The sequence below is a fragment of the Silurus aristotelis genome (assembly GCF_946808225.1).
Source record: "Silurus aristotelis genome assembly, chromosome: 11".
NCBI lineage: Eukaryota > Metazoa > Chordata > Actinopteri > Siluriformes > Siluridae > Silurus > Silurus aristotelis.
The window spans coordinates 30,638,635-30,653,697 of NC_139584.1; the positions used below are offsets into that span (position 1 = coordinate 30,638,635).

Here is a 15,063-nt window from a genome sequence, read left to right on the forward strand (position 1 = left end):
TGTGTGTGTGTGTGTGTGTGTGTGTGTGTGTGTGTGTGTGTGTGTGTGTGTGTGTGTGTGTGTGTTCATACCGGTAAGAATTGCTCTGTTCTGAACTCAAAATCATCAACAGGTGAGAAGTTGTTAAAGAAAGTGTTCACACACACACACACACACACACACACACACTGCATTACACATATCAGCAAAGGATATTGAGCTTCAGTGTTGTCGCCGCCTCAATACGAACCTGATACACACACACACACACACACACACACACACACACACACACACACACACAATACATCATAGTTAATAATCATAATACAGACAACACATATATAACATGTGTTAATTATATACCTTCACTCATTTGTATCTAATCTGAGAGAGAGATTGAGAGAGAGAGAGAGAGAGAGAGAGAGAGAGAGAGAGAGAAAGGTAATCAGGTGAGTACAGAGAGAAGTGTTGAGAGAAGAAAGGAGAACAAGGAGCTGAGAAAAACAATATGTGTGCATGTGTGTGTATGTGAGAGTGTGTGTGTTGTTCTCACCACCAGATCATCATCCTGCAGGAGATTAGGGATAATTTCATATAGCAGGGGGCGTAACTCTGCCTTGAACTTCACCGAGATCCACTGACCGACCAACCAGATCACACGCCTCCTGATCACCTTATACCTGCGCGCACGCACACACACACACACACACACACACACACACACACACACCACCTGTGATGAAATTACTTCAGAAATTACTCTGATATCACATACATTACATGTTGCACTTCACATAACCACACAAACACCCCTCCCACCCAGGCCCGGACCAACACAAACACCCCTCCCATACCCCCCCTTACACCCACACATACACACCCGGACCCACACAAACACCCCTCCCATACCCCCCCCTACACCCACACACCCCTCCCACCCACACCCGAACCCACACCCCCCCCTACGCCCACACATACACACCCCTCCCACCCACACCTGGACCCACACAAACACCCCTCCCATACCCCCCTACACCCACACATACACACCCCTCCCACCCACACCCGGACCCACACAAACACCCCTCCCATACCCCCCCTACACCCACATCCGGACCCACACAAACACCCCTCCCGTACCCCCCCCCCACACACACACACACCTGCTGTCGTTACATTGAAGCTCCACCAGCAGCTGATTCTTAAACCACTGATCAAAATCCACACTGTCAAACAGCTCATACGCCGCCAATCCCACCGCATTATACACTGCAGAGAGACAGACAGGTCAGTGTTAGACAGATCAGGGAGACAGACAGGGAAGAGTTACACAGATCAAGGAGACAGACAGGTCAGTGTTACAGACAGAGAAGTAGTAAAGTTGAGTTGAGTTTCCTGTTGTTGATTTGTTTGTCCCGAATTTCGATTTTCTGTATTTAATACTTTCAGTCAGGCCCCATTTCACTTTTTTCTTTTCTTTTGGAAGAGCGCTTTATTCCCTGTTTGAAAGCAGTGAGTGGAGAACATTCCCACCAGAACTACAAAGACACACTACAGTAACCACATTAAGGTACGTAATTTCTCTGCTATGGCGAACATCCAGTTCATTCAGTGTGTGAAGTGTGACATGCTTAGTCAGTCTTTCTCCGTCGCTAGCGATCATTTTATCTGTGATAAGTGTAAGCTAGTTTGCTCTTTGACAGAGAAGATCTTAGCATTAAAGGAGCGCATCCAGAGTCTAGAGAGAAGTAGTGAGTGCGAGAGCAGTCCAGGTTCTGCAGGGGAAAGTCTGGATGCCCTAGGTGGAGTTAGCATTCTCCCGACTCCGGCATTAGAGCCCTCGCAGCGGGACGAGTGGGTGACGGTTTGGCGGCATACTAGCAAAGCCAAAGCTAACGCTAAGGTTTGCCCACGGGAGCACCATTCCTCTCCGCTTCACTTGTCCAACAGGTTTGCTCTCCTCATTGAAGCACCCGCTGAGGAACCTCAAAGAGCTCTGGTTATAGGAGACTCTTCTGCGGTGCATGAAATTAGCGAGACCTTTAGGGGCATCAGCACCAGCAGCACAGGTCAAGTGTATACCGGGAGCCAGGGTGCCGGACATAGCAGGTTAGCTTAGGTTTTTAGGAAAGCCAGATTCTCTAAGATAGTTTTTCACACAGGAGCTAATGATATCCACCTTCGACAGTCAAAGGTTACTAAGAGTAATATTATAGAGGCGTGTAAATTAGCGAAGGCAATGTCCGATGCAGTAATATGCTCTGGCCCCGTCCCAATACGATGTGGCGATGTAGCCTACAGCAGGTTATGGTCGCTGAACTGCTGGATGTCCAAATGGTGCTCCAAAAACAATTTGGGCTTCTTAGATAATTGGAGCAATTTTGAGGGCAAGGCTGTTCAGCCTGTTAGGGTTAGGGACGGTATCCATCCCACTCAGGAAGGAGCTGCTCTCATTTCTTGTAGTATAGGTCATAGTCTCAGAACAGCACTAGTTAACCAGCGACTGTCCAGATCCAAGGACAGAAAGCAGACAGACAGGCTAAACGGACCATCTGCTAGCTGCACAAAGTCGGGATCCACCATATTGACTGTGTCTGTCTCCCGAGCAAAACCAAAATGTAGGAATTCTCAGAAAGTCTGTAAGTAACCTGATTAACATTCAATTACATAGGACTGAATGCACAGCAGCACCTCTGATCTAAAGATAGGATTGTTGAATATTAGATCTCTCACGTCAAAAGCGCTGACTATGAACAAAATTATTCCCGACCAGGAGATTAATATAATGTGTTCGACAGAAACGTGGATTAAACAGAATGAATATGTAGCATTAAATGAAGCGTGTCCTCCTGGGTATAGTTACATACACCAACCTCATCTAAATGGCAGAGGAGGCGGAGTCACAGCTATTTATAATAATAATCTAAGGGCCACACAAAAAACTAAACACAAATGTAAAACATTTGAAGTTCTTTACACCAACATAAATTATTCAGTGTCCAAAAGCAGGACTAGTCAGTCAATTCCATTCATTATTATTTATAGACCCCCGGGGGCCCAACTCGACCTTAGTGCAGCTTTTCACACTATTGATCATAATCTCTTGCTTGCTAGACTTGAGAATGTTGTTGGAATAAAGGGAACAGCTCTCTCTTGGCTCAGGTCTTATTTGACTGATCACTATCAGTTTGTTGATGTAAATGGTGAGTTCTCCACAAATTTGGTGTTCCACAAGGATCTGTCTTAGGCCCACTGCTTTACTTTCTATATCTGCTGCCTCTTGGTGAAATTATACATTAACATGGTATTCGCTTCCATTGCTATGCTGATGATACACAGCTGTATATTTCAGCAAAGCCAGATGAGAAAGATCATCTTAACAATGTTGAGAAGTGTGTAAAGGACATTAGACAGTGGATGCTTGATAACTTTCTTCTGCTCAACTCAGATAAGACAGAAGTACTTTTACTAGGACCACATGCAGCTAGAAGTCAACTTTCAGATTCTGTAGCATCTCTGGATGGTGTTTCTGTTTCAGCGTGTACAGCAGTCAAAGACCTTGTTGTGATTATTGACCCGAGTCTTTCCTTTGAGTCTCACGTGAATAATATCACCAGGATCTCCTTCTTTCACCTTAGAAATATTGCTAAAATTAGAAATATGATGTCGTTACAGGATGCAGAAAAACTAGTAGATGCTTTTGTAACATCTAGATTAGACTACTGTAACGCTTTACTGTCTGGGTGTTGGAGTAAGTGCAGAAATAAGCTTCAGTTAGTTCAGAATGCAGCAGCAAGAGTCCTCACTAGATCTAGAAAATATGACCACATATGACTACAGTTTGCTCTGATCTCCATCGCTGCACCTCAACATCGTTTATCTGTAATAAATGGACATTCGGTGGCACCCAGATGAGGATGAGGTTCCCTCTCAAGGTTTCTTTCTTCTGCATCTCAGGGAGTTTTTCCTTCACCACAGTCCCCACCGACTTGTTCATCAGGGACAAACTTACACTTATAAACAACATCTTCATTTTTAATCACCACATTATCTGTGTAAAGCTGCTCTGAGACAATGTTCACTTTTAAAAGCTCAATACAAATAAACATGAATATAGAATCATCATTGAAGTGTATTTTATTTCCATGTTTTTAATAAACACAGAAAAGTATACATTTATCCCTAATGTGTAATTTACCCCAGCGGGAGTCACTGTGACTAACTGGGGAAATTTAGAGAGAAATAAACCTCACACAGAGTCAGATTTAGAGTCCGAATGTAGGTGAACATGTAGATAAAGGAAGTGATATGGAAGCTTTTTTTTGTTAAAATAAAAGAGAGACGAGGCGCTGTAAGACGAGACGAGACGAGACAATGCGCTGTGAGGTCATTACTGTGTGCTGAGATGCTGATGAGCATCACTGTAATCTGTGTGCCACAGTGAACAACACACTGTGAGGCAGAGAGAGACAGCAGGAGACTGCTGTACTACTGAGAGAGAAAGAGAGAGAGAGAGAGAGAGAGAGAGAGAGCGAGAGAGAGAGACTTGGACTTTCACACCTTTTTTTCACTTAGTTAACGTTCCTCCTTAGTACCTAAACTATTGATAACATGCTTAATATAAATAAATAAATAACCAAACACAGATAGATTGACACTTTCATCAATATTTAAATGGATAAATAGGTAAAAGGAGAAGGTAAAATTGCTGAATATATACCAGTGTGTGCGTAAAAAAGTAAAAATAAATTAAATGAAATGTAACAAAATTTTGCCCAGGAACAAAAGCATCCAGATTGTGTGTAGTGTAAAATAATGAACTCCAACCTGAGCCTGGCAGATATTAATGCTTTAACCATTACCTCAGGATCTACTGTACCTTCACTATTGTGCTTCCTTTTCCTGGTTAACCAGATTTCCAGCTTTGATTCTCCTATTAGGAAGTTTATTAGGCAGACATGATTTCTGTCTTTTTTCGTGTTTGACTTGTTTGCCGCGAATTCCGTGTTTGTATTTCTCTCTGCATTTTCAAACAAACTTTACTATTTATCTATCCTTTTTTCCTCTTTTAATAATCCTAAATTGTCTTTGTCTTCCTGACTTATGCCTGTAGTTAGTTAACTCGACTATCACTAGTGTTGACTACATTCATTGCCTCTCACTTTATCATATCTCTGTATCTCAACTCTGTTCGTGATTATAAGCACTATGCGGCTGTGTGTTTGACTTTGAGCGCAGGTGAGGACTCGTTCGAGTTGCAAAACGGTGGCGTTGGAGATGGAAGCTTTGGAGAAACAGATTTGCGAGCTGCATGCAAAGCATGCCCAGCTGCGAGAGTGGAAAGCGGCGCTGGAAACATCCCGGGCGGATGCGCACTCGTCCCAGGTAAATTCCTGGGTTGAATCTAATGCTCCAAGCACCTTAACTCTGCGTGCTTCTCTGCCCAGGCCCAGCACACCTACAACGCGGCCTGCCCAGTATCGTTCACTCTGGCACCACGGACCTTGGATGTGGGAGCAGCGGAAGCAGAGCCAAGCCCCGGGCGAGGACGTCTCCCCCGCCACCACCACTGGCTTTCGAGATCTCGACCGAGAACCGCTTCGCCCCTCTCCGTGAGACGGAACGCGATACCGTGATTCTCGGAGATTCCATTGTCCAAAATATTGCCTACTGGAGCTAAAGGTAAGGTGCACACTCGCTGTTTTCCTGGTGCTCGTGTTCTGGATGTCGCTGCGCAGGTACCCGCGATCCTGAACGAGAACTTCGGAGCGGTTGTTCTCCATGTCGGAGCGAACGACACCAGGCTGAGGCAAACGGAGATCTTAAAGAGGGACTTCAGGATCCTGGTGGAGACAGTACGCAGCACATCGCCCACAATGAGCATCATAGTGTCAGGACCTCTTCCCACTTACCAGCGAGGGGCTGAGAAGTTTAGTAGACTCCTTGCACTAAATGAATGTTTACAGTCATGGTGTCGAGAGCACAAACTTCTCTTTGTTAATAACTGGAACTGTTTCTGGGAGCGTCCTAGGTTCTTCCGCCCTGATGGCCTGCACCCCAGCAGAGTTGGAGCAGCAGTGCTATCAGATAACATCTCTAGGATACTTCACACCATCTGACTGGTAAGACATCAGGAAATCTTTGACTATGAGAACACGAATACTACAGACCAAATAGTTACAAGTTCACACACAGCCCAGTTTATAGAAACCGTATCTATTCCTCATGTAGTAAAACCAAGAATTAAATACACAAGATCCAGAAATAATCTTATTGCAGTTAAAACTGAGAAATGCCAGAATAACAAACACAACAAAGTTCCAAATTTTGGTCTTTTAAACATTTGTTAAAATATGTTTATAATGTCCTCAGTTGTATGTAATGTAATGCTGTATAGTTCTTCTGTGTTGTGCATATGAGTGAGCTACTAAGGGGGCACTAAAGTGTTAATTATTGCGAAACACGTTTGCGTTAATGTTTGTCCCCTGTGAGTTACGGTTCTTCTCTGTATACCTGTATATGTGTGTGTGTGAGCTGCTCTGACTGTGAGACTGATGTGTCTGCAGCAGTTTAATAAATATGCCTAAAACGGCTAAAGATAATTAACCTCCATCGTCAATTTATCTTCCGGATACATCGCTAGCTGCAACAGTAGTGTAGCACAACAACAACATTAGATCACTTGCACCCAAAGCACTGATTATTATCTGTGATCATCTCATTTACAATCTCGATGCACTCTGTCTCATTGAGACCTGGATTAAACCAGGTGATTATATGGGTCTAAACGAATCTACACCGTCAGGATATGTTTATAAGCATGAGGAGACTTCAAGTTGCACAAGTCTTTGTGCAGCTTGAAGTCTGAAGGTCCTGATTCTGTTTCAGATGTCTATCAGGCCCTGACCCCCCTCCAGGACAGGGAGGTCGAGTGCAGCAGCTTGTATCCAGTGATATCTGGCCTAAGAAAAAGCAAGTTATCTTCTTCTGTAGCGCGCCGAGCAATGATGATTGGGGGCGTGGGGTGGGGGGATTGGAAGAGGTGGTCCATCATTGCTATGTTTGGTACACAGTATGTTTGGAAGTCATTAAGAATGTGTTCTGAAACCAGTTTTAGTCTGTTTGAAAGACACTTCACAGGAATCGTATAGTTGGTGCACAGCAGTGATACTGGTCTCCAGTTCTTCAGAAGCTCGAGATCGCCCTTTTTAGGTAATGAGGAATAAACGGCTCTTCTGCAGCTGATCAGCAGCTCGTTATTCGTGTTATTCGTCCTGTGAACTAGAAACAAGTCTTCATTCAATAAAAAACAAAAATGTTTGTAAAATTATAGCATTAAAGCTCCATTTGCTTGTTCATGGTACAGTAATTCCAGAGCTTTTCTCTCTTCTATTTCAGCTCTTTCACTTTTCCAGAGTCTTTGTTGATGAGTTTATCCTGAGTTTTGGCGATTTCCTTCTCGAGAGCTTTGATGGTTGATTTGGTAAAGTTGTTTGAGGATGCAGTGTAGTTCTGACGGAACATTCTAATTTGTGCTTTTCCTACTTCCCACCATTGAATAATGTCATCGTACTCCTCCTTCCGTTGCTGCCACTTTGAGCAGAAAAAAGAATTTTTCACAGAATAAAGCATCATGTAAGAGTTTGAGATTAAAATGGCAGTAACAGCTGGTGCACTGTGATGTTTTAGTCTTATTTGTAGTGTGCAGGTGTGATGGTCAGTAAAAGCGTTGAGAAGGATGATAGATTTTTTAACTCTGTTTCTGTTGTTACTGCTGATGTAAAAACAATCTAATCGGACTGCACTAACGTGGTGTGAGATGCTTTGACCCATGTGTACTGCCTCACTCCTGGATGTTCTGCTCCCCAAATGTCACACAAGCTGTACTTCCTAACAATATTGCTAAAAGAGTTAGCAGAAGAGGGATAAGGTTCCACTCCATTCCTACTGTGTGATCTAAAGTACAGTTCCAATTGCTCCCAAGAACCATGCACACGTCAGTCAAATTCTCCAGAGCATCTCGCAGTTTTAAAAAGGATCTCACTTTTTCTGCCCCATTGTTTGGTGCATAAATATTAACAAAAGAGAAAAGGGAAACCCATCAATTCTACTTTAATGGCTAAAATCCTGCCTTTCTCTATCTTGTGTGTAGATGTGCTTCACACTAAAGCTATTTGAGAAAAAGATGGAGACACCACCACTGATGTTTGATCCATGACTAAAATTTATTTTTCCCTCCAATCACATTCTCCACTCAACTTCATTCTCCTGACTGCTGTGAGTTTTTTGTAGAAAAACAATGTTGATTTGTGTGTAATGCAGCCCTTTTCCTATGATCTCTTCCTCCATTAATGTTTATTGTCCTTATGGAAAGAGGTCTGAGTTTTATTACTATTTATTTTATTTTTTTAAATCTGAACCTTTTTCTTTTGTTCAGTTCATAAAAGCCTACTGACTTCTGGCTTTTAATTACTGATTTAAGTAATATATTAACATCCGGGAAAAAATTCCGAACCTCCACAGCTTTACAAATTTTCATGTAGAAAGTCGTTGATTTCCTTTGCGGTGTTAAACTGTTCATCTCCCTGAATCGAGGTGATGGACATCTCAGAGAGACTGTCATCATCACACATCTCATCAGTTCCAGTTCTAGTTCTCCCCGGGGTAGAGAGGAGGAGTGTGTTACTTCCACACCTTCTCTGCTGTCAACCTCAACCTCACACTGAGCATTACCTCCATTAGCTCTACGGTCCACACACACCTCCACATTATCATTCCCACTGTCACAGACTTCAACTGCAGTTTCATCAGTGTGTGTCTGTTTTCTCCTGTATTTGTGTCTGAATGGGTTCAGCTTCGTGATATTCACTTTTTACTGGTGTTTTCTGTCATGTTTTTCTCACGCCTGCTGGAGCCACACCGGGACATTTCCCGTTTCATTTCCGGTTGTGTTTCAGGTTTCATTTCCAGTTTCATTTGCGGTTTCATCAACTTTATGTGGACACATTGTTTGTGCCATAAATCTCCCCACTCAAAGCATTTTAAATTGCCGGTACTGGCGTAGATCATGTAGGATTTCTTTTCATGATAGACGCGGAAAGAGATATCAAGGGTCGGGGAATCCAGAAATGTAAACCTGGCGTCTAAATGACATGACGTGTTTGAGTGCCTTGTTTTTGCACCTAAGAGGAACCATTTTCATCCCGCTCGTGATTTTCCCAATCCTGTCAAGTTCTCTTTCAAACATCCGTTTGGTATTTCACTATGGGAATCGCCTCGGGCCTGACCAATTATGGAAGCACCAATCACATCACGTCACCACGACCAATCACGACAGTAATGCGGGGCCCGCCTCCCTATATACACCGCTGATGACGGTCCCTGCCTCATTCTCCTTCTCTTCCCTATGAAGATCCTTTTTCAGGAAGCTATCCTAAGCAGATCTTCTTAGGGGCGCCCGCTAGACTGTTCACAGATGAGTAGTTGAGGTACATCTCCAAGCACAGCTGCTTCTTTTTGAGGGAGATATTCACTGTTAAGGTGAATATTATTTTTTTCTGCTGTTCCTTTTTTCACCTCACATTAAGTGAGGTAAAGAATTAATATCATACAAGACCTGATTTTCGAGAGACACGTTATGGTGATTGTTTATCTTCCAGCGTTCGCATCTTCGTTATGGCGACTGCAAGCCCATCCAGTTGCACAGCGGTGGGGAAAGATCCCTCACAACCGTGTGCATGTGGGTCTATGATCTCAGCCAAGGACTCTCATTCCCTATGCATAGCGTGTTTGAGAGTTAGACATGCACAGGCTTTCGTTTCCAGTTAAGTGCTCGGGAGTGTCAAATATGAGTTGCGACCTTGAATAAAGAAGACCCATGTCTCCCTCCGCCGCCCGCAGAGAGGGACGAGGCTGCTTCTCAGGCACGGTGTAGCTGGGGAGAGTTGATGGATGAAGTGTCTCCTGACCTCTTTGATTCAAACCCTTTAGTGGGAGACAAGGAAGAGGAAGATGATGAGGAGGATGCTATCTGCACTAACGGGGAATCCAGAAACATGTAAACCTGGCGTCTAAATGACATGACGTGTTTGAGTGCCTTGTTTTTGCACCTAAGAGGAACCATTTTCATCCCGCTCGTGATTTTCCCAATCCTGTCGAATTCTCTTTCAAACATCCGTTCGGTATTTCACTATGGGAATCGCCTCGGGCCTGACCAATCCTGGAAGCACCAATCACATCACGTCACCACGACCAATCACGACAGTAATGCGGGGCCCGCCTCCCTATATACACCGCTGATGACAGTCCTTGCCTCATTCTCCTTGTCTTCCCCATGAAGATCCTTTTTTAGGAAGCAATCCTAAGCAGATCTTCTTAGGGGCGCCCGCTAGACTGTTCACAGACGAGTAGTTGAGGTACATCTCCAAGCACGGCTGCTTCTTTTTGAGGGAGATATTCACTGTTAAGGTGAATATATTTTTTTTCTGCTGTTCCAGTTGCACAGCGGTGGGGAAAGATCCCTCACAACCGTGTGCATGTGGGTCTATGATCTCAGCCAAGGACTCTCATCCCCTATGCATAGCGTGTTTGGGAGTTAGACATGCACAGGCTTCCGTTTCCCGTTAAGGGTTCGGGAGAGCCAAATATGAGTTGCGACCTTGAATAAAGGAAACCCATGTCTCCCTCCGCCGCCCGCGGAGAGGGACGAGGCTGCTTCTCAGGCACGGTGTAGCTGGGGAGAGTTGATGGATGAAGTGTCTCCTGACCTCTTTGATTCAAACCCTTTAGTGGGGGACAAGGAAGAGGCTATCCTCCCTCCCAATCTTCTTTCCAGGCCTGGAAGTGCTATGGGCCCCTTCCCCCATGCCAGGAGAGCTGGACCACTTTGAGATGTGTAGGAGAGCAGCCAAAAAAGCTATCTAACAACTGGCCATCTCAACTGGTGCACCAGGACACTGAGCCCCAAAAACCCCAAATCAGATTTGCAACCCCCACCTCTGCTGCAAAATGGCACCACTTCTGTGAGCAGGAGCTGCAGCAGCCTGCTCTCTGCTCACACAGAGTTGGTGCACATGCGCAGTACACACTTGGGTATTGTCCACATTACAACGAGGGTATTGTCTGCTATTTGCTGGGTGACTGCAACTCTTCAACAGTGTGATATGGTTCTCAACAGAGGGGGAATCAGCTCATATCTTACATGACAAAATAACCACTTTATTGAGCAAAGGGGTTATTCGATAGGTACCCCGGGAGGACAGCCAGCACTCCTGGTACTTTGTCGTTCCCAAAAGAGGGGGGTCTCCTTCCCATTCTGGATTTACGGAACCTCAAACACCTTAGAAAGTATGTTAAAAATGCTCACATTAAAAAAACATTGAACAGTGTTATTCATCCCAGAGACTGGCTCATATCAGTAGATCTGAAGGACGCTTACTTTCACATAAGTATTTATACGGCACACGGGACATTCCTAAGGGTTAGCCTATCGGGGCACAGCCTACAAATTTTTGGTGGTACTGTTCGGGCTGGTAAGGATCTTTACCAAATGTGCCGAGGCTGTACAATCACCACGGTGTCAGCATATTTGGACGATCTCCTCCTCTGCACTCCATCACGGCGGCAGGCGGAGGTGAAAACAAGTGTGCTTGTGTCTCACCTGAAGGGTTTAGGCTTCAAAATAAACAAGACAAAAAGCTGCTTGGTGCCCATGCAGGAAATAATCTACCTGGGTCTCAGGCTGAACTCAGACCTGTATCAGGCTTTTCTATCAGGAGGAGCACATCAGGTCGATTTGTCTCTTTCCCGTTCAGACTCTGTTTACGCCTTCTAGGGCGCAGTGTCTGTCATCCCATTGGGACTGTTGCGAATGAGAGAGTTTCAGTGCTGGGTAGCGGCGCAGCACTTATGTCTGAAGCGCCACCTCAATCACAAAGTGGTAGTGTCACTACTTTGCTTGCACGCTCTCCGGCACTGGAGAAATCACACTTTTCTCGAATCAGTAACCCCGCTGGAAGCTGTTTCCCTGAGAAAAGTAGTGATGACAGATGCGTCGCTCACAGGTTGGGGTGCAGTGTGCAAGGGCAGGATAGCAAAAGGGAAATGGCCCTAAAAGGTTTATGTGCGGAACACGCACATAAACTTCCTGGAACTGGTAACGGTGTTTCTAGCTTTGTGCAGTTTCACCACATCTTGGTCAGATCGGACAACATGTATATAAATCGCCAGGAAGGAACACGTTCTCAACTTCACAGTCTAGCATGAGAACTTATGGTGTGGGGCATGAAGCATTTTCAGTCATTACAGGTGACTCATGTCCAGGAGATCTTCCCACTTTGTCCAGGCCTGCCTGTCAACAGTCTGCTACACTGACTCAGGACTACTTTTCGCTTCTGATCATCATCACTGTACCCCGCAACATCGTATATCCGCCACAAATGGACATTCGGTGCAACCCAGATGAGGATGGGTTCCCTCTTGAGTCTGGTTCCTCTCAAGGTTTCTTCCTTATGCCATCTCAGGAAGTTTTTCCTTCCCACAGTCGGCTTGCTCATCAGGAACAAACTTACTTATAAAGAAAATATTCACTTTTATTTACCACATTATCTGTGTAAAGCTAGGGTTAGGGTTATGTTCATTGTTAAAAGCGCTATACAAATAAAAATGAATTGAATTGAATTGAGTAATGAATGTGGGAGCGGATCGCTCATCCGGGGGAAATCCCCTTGGGGATTTCTCCTGCACGATCGACCCTGGCCTCTCCCGTTGTGCAGGGATCTCCTCTCGTCAAGCAAGATTTTTTACCTGCCACTGGACAGAGTGGCTCTCTGGGCCTGGCCCGTGTAAGGTTGAATCTGAGGGCACAGGTTTGCCTCCAAGGGTGATTGAGATAATTCAGAATGCGAGAGCTGCTTTGATTCGCTCTGCATATGAGAGGAAATGGAGTATATTTAAGCTATGGTGTGTGCAAATGCAGATTTTCCCCTTTGGCTGTTCTGTGGCAGAGGTGTTCTGCTTTTTGCAAGAACTTTTAGATAAGGGCAGGGCGTTTTCAACTGTTAAGGTTTACCTCACCGCTGTTTTTGCATGCCACATAGGGATTGATGGAAATACTACTGGTCATCACCCGCTTGTGTGCAGGTTTATGCCCCCCACGCTGATTCCGCTGTGGAATCTGTCAGTGGTCCTTAGCGCACTCTCTCAGTCTCCATTTGAGCCGTTTTACTTCCACCTCCTATTTCCTCAAGCGAGAAGGAGCGGAATCATTGTTTGTGCCCTGTCCATGTGTTACGTCACTATGTGGACAGGACAAAGGAATTGAGACGGAGTAATCTGCTGTTTGTTTCATGGGCTGATTCTCATAAGGGAAGACCTGTTTCCCGGCAGCACCTGTCCCACTGGCTAGTGAAAACTATTGCATTTGGTTATAATAGCATGGGTCTTAGCCCTCCAGAAGGGCTGATGGCTCATAGTACCCGAGGCTTGGCAACCTCGTGGGCACTGTTTAAGGGCGTTTCAAATGAGGACATTTGTGCAGTGGCATGCTGGGCTTTGCTGCACACTTTTGTGGACTGAGGCTGGACGTCACGGAGCCTTCGTTGGCTCATTCCGTCCTAAGTGTGTAAAAATAAATAAATAAATAAAAATAAAAGAGGAGGAAACATTAACGGGGATGGTTTTATTTCTCACACGTCTCCAATCTCTTCGGTGAAGGGTGGAAAGCTTGTGTTATCTCACCACACTTCCCTCCTTGCACTGCACAGAGAAGAGATATGTTAAGAATGAGGCAGCGGTGTATATAGGTAGGCAGGACACCCCGCATCACTATCATGATTGGTCTGTCAACCGACAGACGTGGTGTGATTGGCGCTTCCAGGATTGGTCACGCCCGAGGCGATTCCCATAGTGAGATACCTTACTCCTGTTATCAGAGAACCGGGGTTACACAGGTAACCGAAAAAGATCCTTCTTGATGTCGGAGTCGGAAATAAACGAGGGAACATTTGATACCGTAACCCTCACCGACTGAGACACGAGCGGTGAGATGGTAGTGTGAGCTTCATTCACCCACTCTCCACTCCTGATCACCTGCCCCACCAACAGCCGCTCATTCAAAAAAATTCTCAAGTTTATTCTCGAAGCCAACACAATATTATCAAATCCAACCTGCTCACCTACTGCCACCAACACGTCCTCCCACCGTAGCCCTGGTATGGGGAACACACCTGATCCCATGGCGGAGTGAGAGAGGCGCTACACCCACTCGGGTAATACGCCGTCTCTGGCCTCCGCCACGGAGCTCACAACACACTACTTACACTATAAACCACTCCGCGCTATCTGCACAGAACGAAAGAGGTAAATAAAGAAAGTAGGAACAGAAGAAAAAAAAAGAGAAAATAAATAAATAAACTTGAGATTCAAGTCGCTCTTCTCACGCGTGAATTTCTCACACACCCTACGCTTCCCGTCATGCAACGTGAGAGAGAGCGAGAGAGATAAGAGAGACAGAGGGAGGGAGGGATAGAGATAAGAGGGAGGCAGAGAGAGAGAGAGAGAGAGAGAGAGAGAGAGAGAGAGAGAGAGAGAGAGAGAAAAGAGACACAAAGAAAAACAACATGAGAAAGCAGAGAAAACTCTACCGGAATCCTTCATCAGCATCTGCACTGAATCCTCACCATCACTGACACCTGAAAGAGAAAGATAGAGAGAAAAAGAGAGAGAGAGAGAGAGAGAGAGAGAGAGAGAGAGAGAGAACATGAGAGAATGTGCAGTAATGTGTGTGTGTGTGTGTGTGTGTGTGTGTGTGTGTGTGTGTGTGTGTGTGTCTCACCTCGTAGTGTGTGCACCATGTCCAGCAACACCGGAGTCAGAATCTGACTGTAGTTGTGGAAAAGGTCCAGAAATAAAACCTCTGTACATGGCTGTTTCTCACACACACACACACACACACACACACACACACACACACACACACACACACACACAATTATGTTAATAACACAGAGATTTAACACCATTATCATGCACACCATTTTAATTCTAACAGTATATCATCCATCACTCCACCCATCCCTACAG

General features: G+C 45.0%; 2 protein-coding genes across 6 annotated transcripts in view; one reads left to right on the top strand and one right to left on the bottom strand.

Annotated features, from left to right (window-relative positions):
* The window catches only part of LOC310732793 (uncharacterized protein), a 339,677-nt gene that overhangs the window by 230,750 nt on the left and 93,864 nt on the right, over nt 1-15,063 (top strand). The gene's annotated exons all lie outside the window — the stretch shown is intronic.
* Nucleotides 1-15,063, bottom strand: part of ipo11 (importin 11) — a 44,692-nt gene that overhangs the window by 4,134 nt on the left and 25,495 nt on the right. For both annotated transcript variants that reach the window (XM_083553451.1, XM_083553452.1), the window contains 6 exons: nt 14,816-14,906; nt 14,625-14,672; nt 1,146-1,251; nt 536-662; nt 196-229; nt 72-112 (listed from right to left, as the gene is read on the bottom strand). In XM_083553451.1, the coding sequence (XP_083409577.1) occupies nt 72-112; nt 196-229; nt 536-662; nt 1,146-1,251; nt 14,625-14,672; nt 14,816-14,906 (447 nt within the window). The remainder of the gene's footprint in view (nt 1-71; nt 113-195; nt 230-535; nt 663-1,145; nt 1,252-14,624; nt 14,673-14,815; nt 14,907-15,063) is intronic.